This window comes from Triturus cristatus, chromosome 7 (genome assembly GCF_964204655.1).
Source record: "Triturus cristatus chromosome 7, aTriCri1.1, whole genome shotgun sequence".
Taxonomy (NCBI): domain Eukaryota; kingdom Metazoa; phylum Chordata; class Amphibia; order Caudata; family Salamandridae; genus Triturus; species Triturus cristatus.
Window position 1 is genome coordinate 462325726 of NC_140590.1, and position 26146 is coordinate 462351871.

Consider the following 26146-nt stretch of genomic DNA (forward strand, 5'->3'; position numbering starts at 1 on the left):
TGTTGGGAAGGTTTGTCTGAGCGACGATGTTTTCACGTCATATACAGTGTTTTTTTTTTCTTGATGACTCGAGTGCAGTTTCGGTTTGCCCAATATTGTGGGTTGTTATTTTCAATTCGGTCCTAATACTACCATGCCATCTAGTGGCCATCTATCTCATGTGCAGCAGCATTTTCTAATTTTCAGTTTGAACACTCATTGGTCTGTTTTGTTTTCAGCAGCGCAAATGGAGTCTATGACTGTGTGAACATGTCTTCATGAAGTGTCACGATCTGTCCCACGATTGTCTGTTATTTCGGTGACAGGCACACCAGTGACTTTAACATTATACTTCTTTTATGGTGCAGTTTGTTGGGATTCAAATGTTTACTTGTACATGTTTTTTTGGTAACATTTTCTCGCACACAGTATCATCTACGTTGGCAGCAAGGTTATCTCTGTATACACCTGATTTACTAAAGCTAGGAGTTTTTTCATAAGGTAACAATGTTTGTTTATTTCTAATTTTATGCATACTGCTATGTCGCTGTTCATGCATTATTTTAGTACTCTTAGCCTGTTTACCTGTCTACAAGGTGCGTCTATGCAAAGGTTACAGTCCTTTCGCATTAATCAATTTGCGGGTTCCTACCCGTACGGTTTCTAATGTACCTGTCTACAAGGTGTGTGTTTATGCGAAGATTAGTCTTTTCACATTAGTCTAGTTGCGGGTTCTTACCCGTAAGTTTTCAAGTGTACCTGTCTTCAGGGTCACCCATGCAAAGGTTTCAGTCCTTTTGCATAAGTGTGGGTTCCCACCCAAACACTGTCAATTCTACCCTTTTATAGGGATTTCATTGTGTAAGAAGGGAGGATGGTTTCTATGTTTGATTCTTCTGTTTGATTCTTCTCTGTTTCTTAATTTCTCTCTGTTTGCTTTTCTCTATGGTTGTTCTCACACTGCTTTTCTCATGATCGTTGTTCTCCTTGTTTTTGTATAATCACTTTGCTTTCACTATGTTTGATTCTTCTGTTTGATTCTTCTCTGTTTCTTAATTTCTCTCTGTTTGCTTTTCTCTATGGTTGTTCTCACACTGCTTTTCTCATGATCGTTGTTCTCCTTGTTTTTGTATAATCACTTTGCTTTCACTTTCTCAGGTTTTTCTTTTCAGTTTCTAGCTTTTTGTTTTCCGTAGGAGAAAGGGTGTTAGAAAGTGGGCTCAGAGGGGCCCGGAGGGGGCCCAGACTGTCCTGAGACCCACCCTCGAGGTATTGTAGCCGGGCACTGGCGGGAGACTCCTCAGGGGGAGAAATCTCGTATCTAGGATCGTACACTCGGCACCACACGACAAAGAGACACCACACCGAGAGTTCTTAAGAATAAATCTTTATCAGATCGGAGTTGTAGGATCTCTATGATTAGCAAGGCAAATATGTACAAGTGGAGCGCGGGCTCACAAAGTCTTGGAGGGGGGTAGGAGGTAGCGGGACAGTCTTTGGGGATATGGATCAGATGCAGGAGCGTACCCGGCGCACAGCTCACAATCCTCGAGCTGGGGGATATGCTTGTCGTCGTGGGGTCCGGCGGGACCAAGAGAGTCTGTGGGAGCCGCGAGTCACTCAGCAGGGCTCAGGTGCAAGTTCGGAGGTCTTACGATCTTCAGGGAGCCGCGAGTCACTCAGCAAGGCTCAAGCACGAGTTCGGAGGTCTTACGATCTTCAGGGAGCCGCGAGTCACTCAGCAGGGCTCAAGCACAAGTTCGGAGGTCTTACGATCTTCAGTGAGCCGCGAGTCACTCAGCAGGGCTCAGGTGTTTCCAAGGCGAATCTGCCGGACAGTCCCAGAGCACCCCTTGTTATAGGGCGACCCCTCTTTGATGTCCGGAGTCTGTGCAGGCAGGGGTCTTGTCACCTGGGGGTCGCTTGTTGGGGTTTCCTGCCATTGTCCTTTGATCCTTTCAGGGCCGGGTCGGGAGGAGTCCCAGACACCCAGCAGGCGTGGAGCCAGCCCTCAGGGAGACCGGCGGGTCGATCGAAACCCACCTTCCCAGGGAAGCGCAGAGGTGTGATGGAAACTGCTCCTCCCTTTCTCATACCAAGGGAGCGCGATGTCCTCCAGCCGGAGTGGCGCCTCTAGGCCAGGGTCGCGCTGGGGCCGTGCGGCCATCTTGGTGCATGAAGTGGGCACGCGGGCCCGGTGTGGCCGAAGGGAGGAAGGCCACGGACGGGGAAGTCCGGGTCGGGTGTGTGTGTTCTGGTGGGAAGGATCGGCTAGGCCGTGGGCTCGGGGGCTGGTGTGAGGTGCAGGGGTCAGGTCTGACTATGCTACGAGGGCTGGGTCTAACAAAGGGGGATATGTTATATCCTGCTAATGTTAATACAATGCTATTCTACCACAAGTGGAATGTTAAGGTGATGATGCTGTCAGAATGTTGGGGATCTGTCAGAGAAGTCACAGTTGACTGGGCTGAGCTGCCTGCTGGCTGCTCCTGGTGGGGTCTTGTACTGGTCTCCCTCTGGACCTGAACAGATCCTCATCTGGTCCTCTTTTTATCTACATGTGATCTTGTACCATCTTCTAATAAACCTACTTAAATCATCACAACTGAGTGGACCTGATTACTACACATACACATTAGCTGGTGGAATACAAACCAGAGGTGTGTGGCACTCGGCGGGCACTGGTGGGTGTAACACAGCATTGGGCTCAGCCAGGAGCGCGCTGTGACTCTCAAGTGAGGTTCGTCTCCTTTCTAGAGAGTAAAATAAAAAGTATTACACATTCGGCGGTGGATGTGTGTTTTATTAACCGTGAAGGGGGTTTCTTGCATAGTTTGGTCGAATTTTTGTCGAATCCCCTTTGAATGGATTGGTGTGCGTGTGTATTAAATGTGCCCGTCAATAGCTACCCATGCTTTTATAAATAAACAACAAGGGTGTCTACTTGGAGGGTACCCACCGGCGGGGGCGCCGGGATTAGGCACGGTAGGGTATCAGACACGTCAGAGCTTCACTAGCCGTGTAAATACATTTCACGTGGATTCATTGTATGCATTGTCACCTTTTAATGAAAATCACGCAAATCGTCATGGTGATAGGTACATACGGTTTGTCCAACATGTCCTAGGTGTTTCTATAAATATATATATTTTTTAAAATAATAAAAAACAAAGGCCGGCCCAGGGGGATGGGGTCCCCGGGGCCCATAAGTGGCCTGAGGAGGGGGGCAACGCAGCCCCCTCCTAAAGAATAATAAAAAAAAAACAGGCCATGACCCGGGGGTTGGGGTCCCTGGGGCCGATCAAGGCCCCCTTCCAAATTTATTTTTTTCAACAAAAAAAATTAGGGTGCAGTCCCTGGGGGATGGGGTCCCCAGGGCCAATACATTAGAAAAAGAATGGGGGCCACACAGCATTCTTCTTAAAAAAATAAAATAAATAAAAGACAGGCATCGCACCGGAGGCCACACCCCTCCTTGCAGCACTCTGCAAACGCGCCCCCTGGCCAGTTGTAAGTTGGGGAATGAATTCCCCTTCAATACTGAGTGCCAACTAGCCCAACAGGTATCTCCAGTATGCGCCAGGGAGCTGCGTTGCAGACAGGTGTTCTGTGGCCACGCCCCTTTTTACACCTCTATGCAACGCAGCTCTGTGGCACTTACTGGAGGTACCTAGTGGGCTAGTTGGATCCTAGGGACTCTCAGGATTCAAGGGGACTTAATCTCCCAACTTAAAACAGCCACAGGGCGTGTTTACACAGTGGGGAAGGGAGGGGACGGGGCCTGAGGTGACGTGTGCAAACACGCCCTGTGGTGCGTTTTAAGAGGTAGTTTTAATCCCCTGCCCTATTATATACTAGGGGCTTACAGAGGAGGTCATGCTAATCACAGGGGGACCCCAACGCATAGTGTGCCCTAGTGTATGTAGGTGTTTTCACTGTATTCTGAGTGTCTTTTAACATAGCACTGGCTCGAGGACTGGTTAGTCAGACTCAGTTACCACCAGTATCCGTCTGAAAAAGTTGAGGGTACAGGATGATTTTGCAACAAGGCTTCTTTCAGCTCTGCTGTTTGTTCTTTCTGCACATTATCCTTCTTCCTGCACTTTTCTTCGTCTTTGAGGACTTCTGTTGCTTCTTTCTGCATTTCTTTTTTTTCTTTCTGTGCATTTTTTCTTCTTTCTTCACATGTCCTATCTCTGTAGGCATAGTTAGAAATTAGCATTTAAAAAACCTTTGAAATTCACTGAAAAAACCATAGGTTTCAGGCACGTTATAGTTAGGAATTAGCATTTAAAAAACCTTAGAAATTCACTGAAAAAACCATAGGTTTCAGGGGCGTTATAGTTAGCTGGACTTTTCACTCGTACAAAACCATTAAAATTCCCCCGTTATAGTTAGTTCAGCTAACTATAACTCGCGCGCCCGCAATGCACTGCTGATGACGTCACATATTACATCACTCATGACATGGTCAGTGACATCACTCATGACATCACTGATGACATCTCAAATGACATCACTGATGACATCATCCTTGTGATAGAGGGGCAGACCTCCTCTCCCCCTAATATAACCTTTGATACACACATTCAAAAATAGAAACTAAAATTTTCAAAACAATGGAGATACCAATACCAGTTACAACAGCCTATTCAGTAATTCTAAGATCCACATACACATCCACTCATTCACCAACAGTCCTATACAGTCACTCATACATGTACTCACTCATCATATGTACTCATACACCTATACGTCCTGTTACACAACGCCACTCATCCATAGAGTTACTCACACACATAGTCACTCATGCTAATAAAGAATCAAACATCCATTTACTTGCATATACAGTTATACACACACCACCACACTTACTTCTACAGAAACTTACACATACTTAGTCTTTTAAGCAATCACTTATAGAAACACATACTTATTCATACAGGAACTCTTCCAATCTCTCACTCTCACATATACTCACTTATATACACCAATAGTCACATATACTAGTTTAAAACATATGTAGTTACTCATAAAAACACTATTGAGACAGTCATTCACTCACTAACACACCCATGCATACACTCATCCACCCATACAGTACTGCACACATGCTGTCTTCAACACATACAAACAGTGAGTCACCCATTCATGCACCTATGCACTACGTAATACCCCCACCGAACCATACAGACACTCAGACACTCATACTGATACTAAAAAAACCAACTAATAACCTATATAGACACTCATGTAGCTACTCACCAACCCATGCAGCCACTTATACACAAAGTGAGAGACTGATACAGATATTTAAATATTTAAACATTACTCACTAAGCCATGTATTCACTAAGATACACTTAATCAGTCAGTTATACAATCAATTTTTCAAAAACAAATCATCCATTTAGACACTTATATACCCATGTATTCTTCCATCGACCTTGAGATATACATATATAAAACATATGTAATTTTCAGAAAAACACACATTCACTGGATGATGTCATCAGTGATGTCATTTGAGATGTCATCAGTGATGTCATCAGTGATGTCACTGACCATGTCATGAGTGATGTAATATGTGACGTCATCAGCAGTGCATTGCGGGCGCACGAGTTATAGTTAGCTGAACTAACTATAACGGGGGAATTTTAATGGTTTTGTACGAGTGAAAAGTCCAGCTAACTATAACGCCCCTGGGTTTTTGAAAAAAAAAAAAATATATATATATATAAAAATAAAAAACAATAACGCCCCTGAAACCTATGGTATTTTCAGTGATATATATATATATATATATATATATATATATATATATATATATATATATATATATAGGGAAATGTGTTTTCCATTTTTCTTGCAATGCAGATGGATTTATCTGACAATGGTTACTTCAGATCCAGTAATTTCGCTTATATCTTTAAATTGCCTTTTCAAGTATAATTTCTTCTTGAAAGGTTCCTGAACTTGCAGGATGTTGCCAGAGTATGCAAAATGGCAACATATTGTTCAATTTATTATTCAGGTAATTATGCTCTAGTTAAAAATGTGTGTCTACCAAAGTATTCTTTTTCTCAATATTCTCCTCCAATGCTTACACGGATGTCTCATATTCATCTTCGGAGTCTTCATCCATGTCTAAGATGTCATTTTCTCTCACTGGTGTATGTGTTTCTGGTAGTGTATTTAAGATTTTCCTACATTGAACACCTAGACTATATTTCAGCATGGCAATTTTGCTATGAAAACTTGATCTCTAATTGTTTCTAGGTCTATTTCGAAGGCTTCTTGCTAATCCTCCCAACCCATTGATGGTTCCCCGGCTGTTTGTGAAAACATAGGGGGTGATGACAGTATTTGCATGGCCGTGTTTGATAAAATGTGAGCTTTCCGCAAACAAATATGAGTACTAAACAAAATAAATAAAGTGTCTGAGAGATACTTCTTCAAGAGATGCTAATACTCAATAACTTTGCTAAACAACAGAAGTCATCTCCTGTGTCTTAAGGACTCCTTTTATTTTCTTCGTTGTAGTCCATTTTCTTTGTTTTTAGGTCTCACCTGACCCAGCGCGTGCGCTGATCTGGCGAGACTTATTGAGAGGGCTCCAAAAAGTGCTACCAGGCCAGCCTGGAGCCACAGTGCATGTGCGCGGGCGCGCGCGCCGCGCTTTACCGCGATTACTTTCACTTTCGCGGCCGCACGGCTGCTTTGATGTTTGATCGCGATTACTTTCACTTTTGCGGCCGCACGGCCGCTTGGCATAGCCAATAGCTCTCGCTTTTGGGACCTTATAAGTATTTAGTTATGCAACTGTTGTATGGCTAAACACTTAAAAGGTCCCAAAGGCGAGACCTATTGGCTATGCCAATGCTAGTTGTTATTCTTGCATGTGGGGTCCAGTGATTAGCTGTCTTTTAGTCTGGTTGAATGTGGCATTTCTAGATGAAGCTTTCTTCCTTTGATGTCTGTCGGGAAATTAGGCTCCGCCTCCAAGCTCAAAGGCATAAGTATCATCACGCATGGAAGGCTTAAAACATAGTTTATTTTCTTCAATAGGAACCATCTTGACTAAAGATGGAGCCTGAATCAACAGTTGTTGTATGGAATTTGGCCATATGAAGTATTCCAGATTCCATCCAACTAGATAGGCCAGGATGTGACACATTCCCCTTCATCAAACACAAACAAAATATATAATAAACAATTTCTTATCTAATACAACAGTTTCCTATGTACATTCATATGTTGTTTAACATATATTCCTTACCAAATCAACATGTCTAAATTAAACTACACAGAGCAGCACGGTGGCAGACAGAGGTGAGGAGAGACCTTCAGCCTGGACTATTACAAGGCTCCCTTTTCCCCGGTGCAAGCTCATGAAGCAGGATAACTATTCCTAACAATATACCGAAAATGTGTTATTTCAAAACGACAAAGGTCACTGTACCCTTACAAACCTTCTCCAAACTTGCATAATTTTTGAAGTTTTGAAGTTTGATTTTTGAGTAATAGGCATACAATTCATTTAATCTAAAAAAAAACATTTTGTGTAGTAGGGACATATTTAGGTCCTGATGAGTAAAGCAGTGGGGACTGCTTACGAAACATGTTGACCCAGTAGGGAGTATCAGATTAAGGTACACCCCCTACATAACCCCCCTTTTTTAATATTCTCAGCAAGGGAATTGAATACATTTGTTTTTTCCACTAGCCAGAGAATTTTTAATCTTTTTTGTAACTATTCACTAACCCTACCACTCTCACCCTCACAATACACATAGCCTATTCCTTTACAAAAAACAGTGCTCCCACATACTTACTGGTCGCAGCACGCCCCGCCCCGTAGAGGGACGGGAAGACCCCTATGATGAAGCATGACACCATGGGATTCATAGTGTGTGAGGGGTATTTTAAAAACACTTAGTGCCTTCCCATGACACTTCATTGAGCACTTTTTTGTTCACTGAAAAATTATAAATTAAAAATAATTTTCACTACTACAGGGTAGAATCACATTGTTTATGAAAAGCTTGACAGGAGGAAGATTCTACCGATATTCCTCTTAACTCCCTCCCTTTGTTAATGTTTTCTGTAAATTAAACTACATCGTTTGTTTCACTTCCAGCTCATGTTCTATTCTATCCTTAGCCATAGTTATCCCATAAAATAATCCTTACACCAAACAGTTATTTTTTCTAATTTGCATCCCAACTTCCTAGTTTCCTCGACAATTGATGTTATTCTCGTATCCACCCATTATACTACACCAATTTTTATTTTCCTGCATACACTTTGAATTCTGGTAATCATCTGGCCATAACCATCTGGGAACCTTCACAATTTTGCTTATATTCCAAACATTTCTATCTGGTAACTCTATTACCTGATTACCTACTCTGACTACCTTCATCGGCATCTTGATTCTCCAGACCCCACCATCCTCCCTTTTTTTCACTTGCACCCACTCATTTTTCCTAATGGATAGCCCCTGTTCCTTAATATTGTTCTTCACATTATCCTGTTCTCTGTTGACAATCTCCGTCTGACCTGTCCATCATCACCCTTTGCTTTGTCTATCAAGTCTAACTACCACTTCTGATTCAAAGACCACAGAGGTTTTCGCTATCTCATTTTTTCAAAAGGAGATATATCCCTTCAATGCTAGGAGTTTTCCTATAGCTCCATAATAACTCCTTAATGGTTTAATGACAATTCTTTCTGGTTATTATAGCCAGCTGTAACCCTTCTTTTAATACTCTGACCAACCTTTGCACAATCCCACTCAGTGGATAGTAAACTGATGTACGAATGTACTCAATTACATGATTTCCCGGGAATTACCTACTTTTCCTTGAAACCAGCTGTACTCCATTATCTGTTACCAAACAACTAGGGAATCCTTCTCTCTCAAAAATCTCACTCAAAAATTGGATCACCATTTTTGATGTGACCTGTTGTACCATTTTGACCTCTGGCCATTGGGACAGCTTATCAATCAGTACTACAGCATACGTTTGATTTTTACCAATAGACATAGGTCCTGCAATGTCTAAAGACAGTCTCTCCCTCACTCGAGCAGGCCTTGACATTAGCATTTTTTCAAATTTTATTGTTATCTTAGATTTATGGCTGATGGGACACTCAACACATGATCTAACTCTTCTCTCAATACATCTATCCACAGTTGGCCACTTAAATTCTGATCTAATCCTCCTTCTCATGCTGCTCATACCGGGAGTACCCTCATGGGCAAAATCTAATAGCAAATGTCTCAAACTTCGTGACACTACTAGCTGCTCTCCACAAATCAAAGTATCATCTTGCTCAGATAATTCACGAACAAGAGTCACTCATCCAAATCTTTCTTCCTTGGCCAGTTGACTCCAGGTACTTCAATACCTTTTTGATATCACAGTAATTTCACAAGCTGCCTTCCGTTGGTTCTCTTGAATACATCCCTTGGACACCTCACAAATTGATACCAAACTCTCCATATCATTATCCTTAATCATGACATCTTCACAATCTACAGATAGCTTTGACAGACAATCTGCTAAAATGTTTTTCACCCCAGGGATATATTCAATCCTAAAGTGAAATTCTTGCAGTTTGCACTGCTATCTGACAATCCTATGTATTGCCTTACCACAACCCTTTGTAGTAAACAAATCTACTAACTGCAGATGATCTGACCTTACTCTGAATTTTGTCCCATACAAGTATTTTCAAAAGTATTCAATTCCCCACCAGCATGCTAGGGTTTCTTTTTCCAATATTGAATACTTACACACTCCACCTCTTAATGGTCTTGATGCAAAAGCGATTGTAGCTAGTTTACCCTTGTGGTTTTGCATCAATACTGCCCCTATGCCAACATTACTGGCATCCGATACAATGATAGGCTCACATCTTGTGTCAAACGTCGCAATGCAGGGGTTGAAGCTATTTCATGCTTTAAGGTATTGAATTTGGATACACAACTCTCATCCCATTCAAACAATTGATCTTTCTTCATCAAATTTCTCATATTGACTGTTTTTGCTCCAAACAAAGCAATACATTTGGCATAATATTCCGCCAACCCAAAACATGACGTGAGCTGGTCTTTATTTTGTGGTTCAGGAGCTTCTTCTCTTCCAGTGACCAAACTTTGTTTGGGAGCAACACCATCCTTACTAATATTGTGGTTCAAATAATCCACCAATTGCCCCCAAAAAATTACACTTCTATTTTGTAAGAGTCAAACCATTGTCCTGCAAAATATTCAATACCTTATGTAGAGTTTCTGTATTCTCTTGTTTTGTATTTCCAAACACAGGACAATTTTTAGCTCCTTAAATAGCTTGTGCTCAGCAACAAGTTATATTTATGAATTGTGATTTGTCGGAGAATGATCTTCAATGCAATTATGTATATATAATTTCTTGTAAGAGATTATTTTGCTAAAAGTGTAAACTCTGTATAACCCTTTGAAAGGCTGAAGATGCTGAGATCAGTCCAAAGGGCATTCTCTTATATCTGTATGCCCCTTCAGATGTTATAAATGACATGTACTGTTTCCTTTCCTCATACAGTGCTATCTGGTGGCATGTACTTGACAGATCTAATTTTGAAAATACTGTTGCCCCTTTCAACATGGCAAACATATCACCTATATTAGGTAGAGGATGCCGGCCCACCCACACACAATCAGTCAAGTCTCTTAAGTCAACACCTAACTTGACTTTTCCATTGGGTTTGTGTACAACAACCACAGGTGACAACCATTCTGAGGATTCTATCTCCTAAATAACATCCCGGTCACATAGATTCTTTAACTTCTCTTTTAATGCATCTCTCCTAGCTAGAGGTATATTTCTAACTTTGTACACCTTAGCTATTACATTTTGTTTTAAAATTATTTTGTGCACAAAGTTCTGCAAAAGTCGTAGCTGTGAGGCAAAAACTTTAGGAACCAATTTTTCCCAATTAGCTGTCATATTGTCATAAACTTGCAGAACTAGATCATCATATCCTAGCACTTGTTCTGGATTATTAGGATCGATTGTGATCATTAAGTCTCTTTGCTGAGACCAACCTAGTAAACAAGATCCTTTTTTGGCCACATAAACCTTTGTCTCTATGGTTTTGTCTTTAAAACTCAAATGAGAAGCAAAATATCCCAATACTTCAATTGATTTGTTACCGTAACCTACTAATTTAATAACAGTGGTGATAATCTCACCCCAGGAAATTCCTTTAACCATTCGTCACCTACCAAGGTATTCGAAGCACCAGAGTCTACCATTAACTTTATCTTTTTATGCCTTATGTTAACTATAGAAAAAGGAGCATCTTTAGTTTTCTAATTTTTCTTGTATATACTCAAAACAAATTCTTCCTCCGTACAATTTTCAGGGTCACACTTAACTTCGATTTTTTTAAATTCCATTTTTGTATATTTACCTTAACCCCACTCTCTACTTTTACACATCCTAGCAGAGTGTCCTTTGGTTCTGCAATATCTACACAATTGTTCTATAGCAGGATACACTTTATCATTAGATATATATCCTGGTAAACCCCATTTAAAGCATACCTATTCCTTCTTGCTGCATTCAAAGTGTTTTGAGTTTTAAATTTCATCTTGTTGCCTATTTTCTTATCAACATTAGCCTTTTTTACCACTTGGATTTCTGCCGTGTGCTTTTCTGACAATCTTTTCATACCCAATTTTATCTCCTCAAAACGGTGAGCGATATCAATAGCTTTGTCTAACATCAAATCATTCGCTGATAATAATTTTTCCTACAACTTAGAATATGCTATCTTGTGTACCATTTGGTCACACAGCATTTGGTCATGAAAAGAAGCATAGTTACATTTAGATGCTAATATGCCTAAATTGCTCATAAAAGTATCACTGTACTCATTGGGCAATTTACCTCTATTTAAAAACTTGTGTCTTGCCAATACCTAATTGACCATTTTTATATACTTATCCAGTTTTTTTAATGCCATCTCATACACATCAATGTCATCTTCATCTCCATGTTTTACCACTATCGAAGGCAAATGACTAAGAATACATCTGCCCTCCTCCTCCTCCAAAAAATCTTTTAATATGGTCAGATTTGTTTGTCAGTATAGTCATAACCCCCAATTGTTTCAATATAAGCTTCTAAACCTTCCTTCCACTGTCTCCATTCCAAAATAGGCTCACCGATTGTAGGTAGAAATGGTATAGATCCATTTATTCTATCCATATTGAAACTGATGAAAAAAAACAAATGTTCGCTGTGGTGTGCGAATCACCAATGTCTTGATGTATATATAATTAATTACTTGTAAAGTACACTCAGCAAATACCAATAGAATGTGCTTCTTATGATAATGTGCTTCCTACTGATAGTAACTCGAGTGTTCTCTGTGGTGTGAGAATCACCGATGTCTTGACATATATACCACTCAACTTGTATTGTAGACGATCACCAATCGCACTCTGACATGTGCATTGCTGCATAGATTTCTTTCACAATACTATAAATCATTTTTTTCAGTGTTCACGAAGGTTTATACTGGTGTGTGAATGACCAAGAGTACTTGACAAAAGTCATCCAACATGGTGTTCTCTCATAATTCTTTAAATTATTATTTCCAATGTTCACAATTGTTTATAATGATGTGTGAATCACCGAAAGTTATTGACAGTAGTCATTCACCATGGTGTGCGAATCACCAAAATATCGATTTCCGCTGTCTTGTTACAATGAATTATGGGCACTTTTAATATCCGACCTTGAGACAGGAGCAGAGCGTTCTAGTTGTTGACCTTGAGTCAAAAGAAAGCAGCGCGTTCTAGTTGTTAATATTAGAGCGCACGCATTGACACTGCTCTGCAGGTGCAGCTCGTAGCAAACTAAGCTCGCGCTCCACTTCAAATACTCCTGACACGAAGCACGTGCTGTACTAACCATCACCAATCTGGCATCAATTGTCACCAAAATCTGCAATATATACTTCTCCCTTGTCAACGGCTTGTCTCCGTATTCACGCCATGAACAGCACGACTTCACCTGAGGGGCATGCACAAGCATTTCACTGCCTCACGGACTCTCAGCAGTGCTCAGCTCCATGATCTGTGCTGTTGCAGGACTCCAGGCTCCTTCTCAACTCTCCACTCGTCGCCAGTGTAAGATCCTTTACTTATTTGAAATAAGTATCATCACGCATGGAAGGCTTCTTTACCAGGAACTACATTTTGACATACAACTAGATTGACCAGGATGTGACACATCACCTTCCTCAAACACTGCCACCATTAATCCTTGTGAAACATGCATAGCCGTGATGTATTTAACACAGCACACCGAAATAAACACAAAGTGCCCAATTCACAAAGGTAAAGTTAGACAAAAGTCTAACTTTATTACTTTCGGTATCCACAAAGGGCATATACTAATCGCAAATGCCCTTTGTGAATACTAAAAGTCATAAAGTTCGACTTTCGGTATTCAAAAAGGGCATTTACGAGTAGTAAATGCACTTTGTGAATACCGAAAGTTGTACTTTACGACTTTCAGTATTCACAAAGGGCATTTGCAATTAATGCACCTACCTGGGGGATGTATCCACAGCAGGTGACGGTATGGAACCCATACTTCAACACACACTGGAGCTTCGAGTGCCCTGCACCCATGCCTGTCAAACACAAAATAAAGTCATAGACATAAAGTGACAAAAGCGTCAATACATTTCTGAATAAAAAATGTGTTTCAAATTATCCAAGTCCAAAATACTATGGCCTGCCGTGGACACTACACGTGCATTCGTTTTTCATCTTGTTTGAATGTTTGTCATGGCTGTTTTTTAGGGAAATAATTTTTGGCAGCTCAGAGCCCAGTAATTAATTACTCAAGCTTTATGGTTCTAAGCTGTTTTAATTCTTCACCTGATGATTAAAGTCATATGGGGGTATAAATAAGAGCACAATGACTGACAAGAAATTTGCACACACATAGGTGTAACAGGATGTGTTGCCGCCCGGCTATGTTGTCTTGCAAAGATTTTCCATATTATTCACAAGTCTAAAAATGTTGTACATAAATCTAATTGATAGGTTGGTTGGAAAAGATGGTTACATGTTTTTACTACATTTTATTTTTTACATTTTTATACAATATGTTATTGAGTTTTCCATTTTCTTTCCCAACTGAAAAATAAAATGCATTAATGCAAATGACTACATGGACCGGTTGCGATATACATTCATGATGGCCAGGGCCGGACTGGTTGTAGCGAGCACCGGGCATTTCCCCGGTGGGCCGCCAGGGTGGGAACCGCTTTGGGCCCCTGGGTAGCCGTTTTTTTGTTACTGGGGGCTGGCAAAATCGGCCCCCTGTAACAAAATCGTCCGAAACCGGCCGTAACAAACAGCTCAACGGCAACGTCCCTCCCTACTGGGGAGCCGGCCGAGTAGTTTGCCAGGGCTGGTTTTGATTCCCAGTCCAGCCCTGATGATGGCTGTTTCTAGTCATGAATAATAGATGCCGGTGCAGCCAGCTCTTCGCAGAGGGCCGTATGCTCATATTATGTGTGCTTTACAGAGCACCATTGAGCATTTTGAGCACTACAGTGCATTCCTGCATATCTGCATTCCTGCGTGTCTCCAATAGGAAACTTAAAGGGATTTAAAGGGCTATGCTCCGCACAACTCTACACACCGCTCTCAGCCCCCACCCAGCTTCACCTGACGGTGTGCACAGACTCCCCCATCTAGCCAAGTCACCTGGGGATTAATTCCGCTTGTAAGGATCCTTGGTTCGGCCTAAACAAACCACTAGAAGTGCAGAGGAAAGCTCTGTGGGCTCCAGGTGACTGGCACAGTCGTAGGCAGGGGGTGGGGTGTGCAGAGTGGAACAGGGGGGTGGTAGAAGAAGAAGGAAAGGCGCGGCCGTGCTGTCGGGCCCGAAACGACAAAAAATCAAGCCTCAGGTCGGCAGTGCTGAAAAGGCTCCCCCGCCATGCAAACTGGAGTTTGGTAAAAGGCACAACTGTTTTTCTCACATCAGTGTGAAATATTGTGCATATAATGATGTTTGACATCAACCCTGTACAATGTTTATTTGTTATTCACAGATCCCCCGAAGAAGGGACCATGTCCCGAAATGCATTGAGCATGAAGACAAACATCGTTCTAATGTACTGCTTTCAATTTTTGTATATTCTATAGCTTTAGAGTCAGTTGTACTCTTTAATGTCATTGTCAACATATGAAATGTTTTTCAATTTCAAGTATAGACACAATAAATGTGACAAGAGATTTGTAGAAGAATTATTATTTCGAGGAGGATATTAAGAGTTTGCAGTATATTGTTCGTTGTACATACTGTGTTCAAGTTTCGCTACGTGACTATATAGCAAGATTATTATGAGCCTGCATTTCATCAATCAGTAAAAGAATTAAACAGTGGATAAAGATCAAATATGATTTTAATAGTCACTAATTATCAGAAGTGTTTACTATGCTTCTAAACCCTGCTCCTTTAATCCAAGCACGCAAAACTGGAGAAAACAAAAAGAAAAAGAAACACTATTTTAGGTACATCCCTAAACAGACCTGAAGAAGAACAATCTTAGATCAGTCTTTCTGGATTCTATCTTGTGAAGAAGTGTGGCGCCGCGGCCAGGGTGACTGACTCTGGAATCTGAGGATCACGGTTCGATCGCCGGCGGCAGATTAGCCCAGCACCATGTGACTCTGGGCAAAAGCTTGCTTAATCTTCCCGACGGCCCCCAGCACCTAGAGACCCTTACGGGTGATTGTTCGAGCTTTACAAATGTGGATTATTATTATTATTATAGCAAAGGTAGACTGTGTTGGCCTCTTCAGAAACTAATGAAAACTACTAGTTCTCTCTCACATCCCTTTTTTGAATGGCATTCTAGTTTGTGGCTGCGCAAGTCTTTATCAGAGTTTTTTTTAGGTCTACACTGATGAGGGATGCTTCCCTTTCAGTAGGAAATTCTCTTTTTTAGGTCAAAATCTAACATAGGATTGCCTAACCACATGTCCCTATAAAAGTACAGCCTGCTCAACTACAGCGGGGACAAGGAAGAGCTTGCACAGTTCACATTCAAGGTACTGTCATGTCGAGGCAAAAGTAGTGACAGTGGTCAGTATGAGTACCAAAACAGATCATGGGGCCAGAGTGTGAATCATTCACTAACTGCATACCCTAAGTCTATTTACAACAAGCATTTGCAAAGCAATCGGTCTCGCCTTTGGGACCTTATATGTATTTAGCCATGCAGCACATTAGCCTGGGTGCTGAAACATTTACTGTTCTTTAACATGGAGGGAAAATAAGCACCAAACTGCATGACACGGCAGGTATGGGAACACATGGAGATAAATATTGCCTTTCAGTTGGAAATGGTATAGTCCAAAGCTCTGTTTATAATATAAAATCAGGGCCTTTGGTGGTCATATCACTGAAAATACAAGATTTGAAAAAAAATATTATAGTCTACAGGTGCTCATGGAAGACAATTTCTATGGACTGGAATCTAGAGAATGCTAAAGTGAATCTGGTATTTTACTGACCTCTGCTGGTCGTTTTCTATCCAAAAAGTTAAATAGAGGGAGCTGCCAGGAAAAAAAAAAAAGAAAGTCCCTCAGCAGTAAGCAATTCTGGTATTTTACTGACTTCTGCTGGTCGTTTTCTATCAAGACAGTTAAATAGAGGCAGTTGAACAGAGAAAAAAGTCCCTAAGCGAAGCAGACAAGTCATAGGGCTGATCTCCAGAGCCCACAAAGTCCATACACATATACATCTATAATACGTATATACTAAAGTATATACAGCAGGTCTCGAAGGCTTGACCTAAAAATGATCACTGTTGGAGGACTCATTAATCCTTCCTTGCAGTGTTCCTCAAATCCTATATGCCCCATATGCTTTAAAATGCAAAAACAAGTCAACTTCTCCACATTTTTTTAGGAAGAAATCTTTTAGGACCTATAATCAAACATTAAGTCCTATCAAGTTTTTCTTTTTCTTTTTGGACCACTGTACTTTAAAATCTTCAATGCATTTGTTTGACCAACCCTTTCCTTTGATAGGACGTGTATAGCGGCCTCACAAACCAAGCCTCAGTAAATCTTCTGATGGGCTTAGGTTGAAGTTTTACCCATACAAAACCATAGAAATTTAGCAGTTATAGTTATACTTATGTTAAGAAACTATAACTCAAAGCCTGAAGTTACTTGACAGCACGAGTTATATTTCCTCAGATAAGTATAACTGCTGAATTTCTATGGTTTTGTGTTGGTAAAACGGCAGCCTAACTATAACCTTTGTTTTTTTCAGTGAATTTCTATGTTATTTTTCATGGAAAGTAATATATAATTCCTGTACGTTAATAGAAACTCTGTTGTGAAGTGCTGTGGCCAGACCCTATGGCCAACCCCCCACATGCATCCGTACACAGAAGGGGTATAATGTGTGAGGGGGTGAGTTTATTTATTCCCTATGGGCTTCGGATCCGCGAGATCCTAGGATCATCGATTCATGCCCCCCAAATTTCTTGCCCATGAGGGATACCAGAGGGACCACTTCATGAATCTTATGGGGTCAGAATACCTGTATCCTCATCCCTTAGGTTTCCCTACCCCGGACAAGCGACAAACAGAATGGCGGAGCCAATATTCCTTTCAGGTTGTGGCCAGCTAATCAGGGCTTTGCTTTTCCCTCCAGGTCCATGGATACCCGCGAATCCCCTGCGGGTGAATCTGCGAAGGATCCATGCCCTAGATATCTATACATTTCTTTCTTTAATAACTCCCAAACTACTGAACGGATTTACACCAAATTATAAAAAAGGTTGCTTTCTGGATTAAGATCTACCTTTCTGCCAAATTTGGTGTAATTCCAAATTACACCAATTTTTTGTGGGAGCCAGCATTGCAGCAGGCAGGGAGCAGACAAAAATGCTGCTCCCACACACCAATTGCAGCTATAACTTTTAAGTGTTTTTTTGTGCCCTGTTTATTTGAACCTTTAACATTTTTTCCAAATAGCAAAATATATTGAGTTTAGACAAGCTAACAGATACGGCCTACAAAGTCACCCACAACAGGATTTAATGTATGATTTGTAATTGATACAGACCCCCAATGCAAAAGCATGTGCTTCAGAAAATAAGGTAAAACAAAAGTTAGAGGTATTGGTGTTGTACATGTGTTTTACCTAAAGGTTATGGAGTGGAGTGGATGTACGTGGTGTGTAGTGGAATAATGTGTGTTGGTTTGGAATGGTTAGGTGTGGCATTGTGTGGCGTGGCGTTGTGTGGAGGTGGTTTGTGTAGTAGAATGATGTGGTATGGTGTTCTGTGGAATTCTGTGGATAGCAATTATGTGGTATTAATTGTATTCTAATTATGTGGAGTGGGATTGTGTATCATGGAGAGTAAATATGTGGAATGGTATTTTGTGTTGTGCAGCGTTATGTAGTGGAGCTTAAGTATGTGGTGCGCTGTTGTGGTATGATGCTGAATTATGTGGTGTGGCTAGAATGTATGTGGTGTATTATGTAATTGTGTTGTTGAGTACAATTATGTGGGTTGTTGTTGAATTATGTCTGCACAAAAAACACAAGGTTTGTTTGGGGATGTTATCACTGCTGTCTCGAAAACTGCCTTTGCGTTAGTAATGGAACCTTTGGATATGGAATCTGGTAAGAGTTATGTAGGTGCACACCTACAACAGCCAACTGCAAAGAGTGCAAAAGTGACCTGTCGTGCGCAGTAAACCACACTGGTGATGGATTGCGAAAGATCTGCTAATGTGCTCCACACCAAAGCCGGTTCCTTTTTTGTGTGCAGTGTGCTGTGCCTAAAATCTATGCTTGACCCAACTGCAGAATGTATTGACACAAGCACAGAGTGACTTAACCGAGTCTAAATTGCAGATTTTGTGCGTTTTATGAAAGGGGCATCCGTATGACGTGCTAATGTGCTCCACACCAAAGCCTGTTACTTCTGTTGTGTGTGGACTGGACAAGGGTGTCAATTGCAACCAGCAACAGAAGCAGTGGTACAAACATGTCAATGATTTATACTTAGAGTGGTGATGAAGTACACATTGACATGACCAATAGCTCTTGAATTGGTGCTTAGACTTTTGGCTTTGTCAGTGCTTGTTGTGTTTTATCATAGTTTTTGTAATTGATAGGGCAATTACTAGAATCTCAAAATATTTCTTTGGCCTGAAAATGCACGCATTGCCATAGCAGTCCCTTAAACAGGAGGGAAGTAATTTGTCAGTGCAGATGCTCATTGTGAACGAGCAGATTGCCCTATGTGGATGCTGTAGTAGGCAGAAGAAAAATGTAAATGATACAAAAACAGACCAGTGACTGATGAGGGCCGGCTGGAAACCCATACAAGTGAGTAGATTATGTGTATTATTTTAGTTTTTAAAAAAAGTCCTCGCTACGCTAGACCTAAAAATGTTCATTGCAATTTTTAAGCCGATGAAAAGGTCTACTTTTTAACATCAGTGCCTTTTAGGACATTTGATGAGTGGTACGAACATGATATACTATTTAAACCCCCACTGTTCAAATGTGCCGTTCCTGAGCAAAAGACCTCTTGCTGTTTTTAAGCATGTTGAGCTGATAAATAGCTTGTGAAAGCATTAGCAGGTGTAAATATTGCATGTGTTTTGTAATACATTAAAATACTGTGAGATGTGATTGTATGAGAAACCAAGTCTCATGCTGTGCCAAACGATAGAACAGCTGATTTGTGTGTTCCACCTTTGATGAGGTATCATTTAAGCGCTATCAAGAGGCATCTGTCACAACACACACCCGCTCTTACTTTCCACATTTCTTAAATAAACGTTCCAAACTCCTCATAAATATAGAAATCGAATACAAAAGAGCTACTTCAGCATTCAATCCCAAAAGCACAGAGCTCTTAGCTAGGCAGACCTCATGGAAGCACTTGAACACGCAGCTTCATACCTGGCTGCCCTGTATAATGAGCAGAAAGCAACCCATGGAATTTCTTCTACACACATTTAGAGAGCATGTGGTGTGAAACAGAGATAGTCTAGAACCTATAGGACTCTTTACATGTGTCATCTTGTCCTTAAAAAGGCACTGACACACTAACTCAGGTCTCTAGAAAGATGCTAACACTCAGAAGTGTGGCATGACGGGAGATGGCCTCTCATTTTGAATTAGGCCTGGCATTGCGACCACTGCCTCTCTTTAAAACCTGTTGCTAGATGCATTAACCTTTATCCTACTCCATATAAGTCTCTGCAACGGTATACTGCAAGTAGATCGTATATAGTGAGTTTCAAATGGAAAGTGTACTGTGTCAAATGCGAATGTCTGACTGATACAATGTGTTAGGTATGTCTGCACTTCTACGTCTAGTCTGACACATGTGGTGCAGCTGATGGCCCTAACTTAAAAAACTGTACAGTCTATCATACCCCTGTACACATTTTGTCACAGCTAGGTCAGGATTCAGTTCCAGAAGCACTGATCTGTTACTAAGACAGGCATCACGAAGCACTTGAACAGTTTCATACCTGGATGCCCTGTATAATGAGGAGAAAGTGATCCATGCAGCTTCTGCTACACATATTTGGAGAGCACGCGGTGTGAAACAGAAGTAGTCTAGTATCTGTAGGCTTTTTACATGTGTCATTTTTCCCCTAATAAGGCACTAACATTGATGTCTCTAGATAGATGCTGACACTCACAAGAGTGGCACGACAGGAGTCGGCCTTTCATTTAGGGTTAGGTCTGGCATTGTGAGGTCTTCCTGTCTAATGAAACTGGTAGAGAAAAGTGAGCTTTAAAACATGTTTCTATATGTATCAACCTTTATACTAGTCGATATAAGTCTCTGCAATGGTACACTGCAAGTAGATCGTACTTAGTGAGGTGTGGGCTTTGAACTGAAAGTATACTGTGTCGAATTTGAATGTCTGACTGCTACCATGGGTTAGATATGTCAGCACTTCTACGTTTAGTCTGACACATGGGTGCACTTGATGACCCTAACTTAAAAACTATAGAGTCTATCATACCTTTGCAAAAATCTTGTTAGAGCTACTTCAGCATTCAGTTCCAGAAGCACAGATCTCTTATCTAGGCAGGAGTCACTGAAGCACTTGCACACACAGCTTTAATTTTGGCTACCCTGTACAGTGAACAGTAAGTGATGCATTTAGGTCTCTAGAAAGATTCTGACACTCAGAAGAGAGGCATGACAAGAGTTGGTCTTTGATTTTGGGTTAGGCCTGGCATTGCAATCTCTGCCTCTCTAATGAAACTAGTAGAGAAAAGTGAGCTTTAAAACATGATTAACCTCTATCCTAGTCCATATAAGTCTCTGCAATGGTACACTGCAAGTAGACCATACTTAGTGAGGTGTGTGCTTTAAACTGAAAGCGTACTCTGTCAAGTTTGAAGATTTGGCTGCTACAATGCCTCAGATATGTCTGCACTTCACGAATATAGTCTGATATATGTGGTGCAGCTGGAGACCACCGGTACAAAGTTTGTTACAGCTACGTCAGCATTCACTTCTAAAATCACTGATCTGTTAGTTAGACAGGTGTTATGGAAGCACTTGAACATACAGCTGAATATATATGTATATATATTCACTGACAAAATATATAACCCCTGACAAAATATATATTCACTGAAAAAAACAAAGGTTACAGGGATGTTATAGTTAGGCTGACATTTCATATATATATATATTCACTGAAAAAACCATAGGTTTCACACATGTTATAGTTAGCTGTAGATTTTACTGATAAAAAACCAATGAAATTCCCCCGTTATAGTTACTGTAGGCAACTATAACTCACGCGACCGCAATCCTCTGCTGATGCTAATACTGTATTTAGACACTTATTTGCCCATGTCTTCTTCCATTAAATTTTAGCTATACATATATTAAAAATATTTTTTTTTCATAAAGACACATATGTCATCAGCAGAGGATTACGGTCGCGTGAGTTATAGTTGCCTACAGTAACTATAACGGGGGAATTTCATTGGTTTTTTATCAGTAAAATTTACAGCTAACTATAACATGTGTGAAACCTATGGTTTTTTCAGTGAATTTGTACGGTTTTTTAAATGCTAACTTACTTTACGCCATTCGTGGCGTGCGCGCCCAGTTAACACAGTTCGTTCCGTGCGCGCATGGTGCGCTTCGCGCACCGTGCGCGCACAGTGAGCACGCGGTGCGCTTCGCGCACCGCGCGCCCACTTTACACAGTTAGTGCCATGCACGCACGGTGGTCACGCGGTGCACTGCGCGCACCGCGTGCCCACATTATGCGAGATGGGCCATGTACGCACGATGCGCTTCGCGCACCGTGCGCACATGGGGGACATATTATGCGCATCGTTGTGAAATGTTTTGTTTATTGTTTTCATTTGATTGATAAGCCATGGACAAATGGTGCCCTTCGGGCACCATTTGCACATGGGGTGGGGAGAGTGTGGATACTTTTTTTTTTTTTTTTAAATTTTTACCGTACGCGTACGGTAAGCGTAATCGGCGATTTTTCGAAAAAAAAAATAATTTTTTTTTTGGCCTTGTGGGTTGTTTGGGGGCCCGTATATCATTGCTGGGTGATTATTATCTCAATATACTGCCCCTTTACACATTTTTGGGCTTCATTTATGCTGCCCCACTCAGAGTGCGAGAGAGAAAATGGCGGCCGCCGCTTCCTGGTTTTGGCCGATTCGAATGTTTACTAATATCTAAGAGCCAATCAGAATCGCGCTCGCGCACGTCACCGTACGCGTACGGTAAGCGCACCGTAAGCGCACCGTAAGCTGGCTCAGATATATATATTGATTTAAAGGCTATTTTCTCAGAATCTCCTGAACAGATTTACACCAAACCTACAAAAGGCACTTCCTTGACCTGAGGACTACCTCTCTGCCAAATTTCAAGTAATTCTGTTCAGCCGTTCGGGCTGTAGCTGTGTCTAAAGGTCCTATAGAAAAATGCATGGGAAAAACGCGTTTTGGGACCCCCTTTTATCTCAGCCCCCGCTTGACGAATCCCCCCGAGACTTTCAGGGTAGGAGCGGAGCGTAGCGCCCCACCTATTTTGAAAAATTCGCGAGGATTCGTCGACCGGCGCAAAAGTTGTTCAAAATAGAATGTTGCGGATTTCCTATGGAAACGTGGTCCTAACTATAACTACCTACTGGCGACCGCCAGTAGGTAATATATATATATATATATATATATATATATATATATATATATATATATATATATATATATATATATATATTACCTACTGGCGGTCGCCAGTAGATAGTTATAGTTAGGACCCTGTTTCCATAGGAAAACCGCAACATTCTATTTTGAATAACTTTGGCGCCGGTCGACGAATCCCTGCGAAATTTTCAAAACTAATGGGGCACTACGCTCCGCTCCTACCCTGAAAGTCTCGGGGGGATTCGTCAAGCGGGGGCTGAGAAAAAAGGGGGGTCCCAAAACGCGTTTTCTCCATGCATTTTTCCATAGGACCTTTAGACACAGCTACAGCCCGAACGGCTGAACAGAGTTACTTGAAATTTGGCAGAGAGGTAGTCTACAGGTCAAGGAAGTGCCTTTTGTAGGTCTGGTGTAAGTCTGTTCAGTAGTTCCTGAGAAAATAGCATTTAAATCAATATATATATCTGTGGCAGCTTACGGTGCGCTTACGGTGCGCTTACGGTAAGCTTACCGTACGCGTACGGTGCCGTGCGCGAGCGCGATTCTGATTGGCTGTTAGATCTTAGTAAACATTCGAATCGGTCGAAACCAGGAAGTGTCGGCCGCCATTTTCTCTCTCGCACTCTGAGGGGGGGAGGAAAAACAAAGTTGGATAATATGAATAGGGGCAGGCTAGACAGCTCCTAACCACCTAGCCTTGGTTAGGGTGTCCCAAAAGAACCCCCAAGGCCAAAAATTCAATTTTTTTTTTTTCGAAAAAACGCCGATAACGCTTACCGTACGCGTACGGTAAAAAATAAATAAAAAAAAAAAAATATTTACATTTTCCCCCCCCCCCGTGTGCAAAAGGTGGCCGCCGGTCACCTTTTGAGCATGGCATATCAAATCATTGGAACATGTAATAGATAACCTTTCACAACGAAGCGCATAATATGTCCTCCGTGTGCGGACGGTGCGCGAAGCGCATCGTGCGTACATGGCCCATCAAGCGTAACGTGCACGGCACTAACTGCGTAAAGTGGGCACGCGGTGCGCAAAGCGCACCGCGTGCTCACTGAGCGCGTACGGTGCGCGAACGAACTGCGTGAAGTGGGCGCGCACGCCACGAACGGCGTAAAGTAACTTAGCATTTTAAAAAACGTACAAATTCACTGAAAAAACCATAGGTTTCACACACGTTATAGTTAGGAATTAGCATTTAAAAAACCTTGCAAATTCACTGAAAAAACCATAGGTTTCACACATGTTATAGTTAGCTGGACATTTTACTCGTAAAAAACCATTGAAATTCCCCCGTTATAGTTAGTGCAGGCAACTATACCTCACGCGACCGCAATCCTCTGCTGATGACATATGTGTCTTTATGAAAAAAAAATATTTGCAATATATGTATAGCTAAAATTTAATGGAAGAAGACATGGGCAAATAAGTGCTAAATACAGTATTAGCATCAGCAGAGGATTGCGGTTGCGTGAGTTATAGTTGCCTGCACTAACTATAACGGGGGAATTTCAATGTTTTTTTACGAGTAAAATGTCCAGCTAACTATAACATGTGTGAAACCTATGGTTTTTTCAGTGAATATATATATATATAGACTTAAAAAACCATAGGTTTCACACATGTTATAGTTAGCTGGGCATTTCACTCGTGAAAAACCAATGAAATTCCCCCGTTATAGTTAGGTCAGATAACTATAACTCGCGCGACCGCCACTCTATCACAAGGATGATGTCATTGGTGATTTTATGAGTAATGCCACTGACCATGTCATGAGTGATGTACTATGTGACGTCATGAGCACTGGATTGCGGGCGCGCGAGTTATAGTTATCTGACCTAACTATAACGGGGGAATTTCATTGGTTTTTCACGAGTGAAATGCCCAGCTAACTATAACATGTGTGAAACCTATGGTTTTTTAAGTGAATTTGCAAGGTTTTTTAAATGCTAATTCCTAACTATAACGTGTGTGAAACCTATGGTTTTTTCGGTGAATTTGTACGTTTTTTTAAATGCTAATTTATGTATTTATTTATTTTTTTAAAGTTTTTTCACCGTGCGCGTACCGTGCGCGCACGGTGCACTTCGCGCACCGTGCCCGCGCTGTGGGCGCGCGGTGCGCGCACGGTGCAAAAAGTTTAAAAAAATAAATAAATACATATCCACAATGCCGAGGGTCATTAGACCGGCCCATCTGGGGGTGTGATTTCGGCATTTAAGAATGGAGACCGGAGCACGCATTCATTACAGCGACTGCCTCTGAAGAAGAAAGATAGACTTTCGAAACGCGTCAGGCGAATCGCGTTCTGGCTGTTTGATTGAAACTACAAACTGAACCTGCTTGTACCCTGAATTAAAGGCTTGCCTCCTTAGTGCGTGTTCGAGTGCTGCTCACCTGGTGGGATTGGCAATGGAGCATTGATATTTGGCGGCGACCCAGCCGTCGAGCTTGCACCACCCCGTGAAGAGAGGGGGCCATGGCAGAGCATTTGTCAAGCCGTGAAGTGGGAGCACGCGCTTGGGATTGAAAGCAGGCGCTGTTTGTGGTGGCTCATCTATGGGCTGAAAATATTTAACAGAAATTAGTGCACCATCTGAGGTTATATTTACCGGGACTTCATTATCCACAATGCCGAGGGTCATTAGACCGGCCCATCTGGGGGCGTGATTTCGGCATTTAAGAATGGAGACCGGAACACGCATTCATTACAGCGACTGCCTCTGAAGAAGAAAGATAGACTTTCGAAACGCGTCAGGCGAATCGCGTTCTGGCTGTTTGATTGAAACTACAAACTGAACCTGCTTGTACCCTGAATTATAGGCTTGCCACCTTAGTGCGTGTTCGAGTGCTGCTCACCTGGTGGGACTGGCAATGGAGCATTGATATATA

General features: G+C 41.6%; 1 protein-coding gene across 2 annotated transcripts in view; it reads right to left on the bottom strand.

The window, feature by feature from the left end:
- Positions 1-26146, bottom strand: part of LOC146809929 (ketosamine-3-kinase-like) — a 308807-nt gene that overhangs the window by 78062 nt on the left and 204599 nt on the right. For both annotated transcript variants that reach the window (XM_085616790.1, XM_085616789.1), the window contains one exon: positions 13591-13673. In XM_085616790.1, the coding sequence (XP_085472916.1) occupies positions 13591-13673 (83 nt within the window). The remainder of the gene's footprint in view (positions 1-13590; positions 13674-26146) is intronic.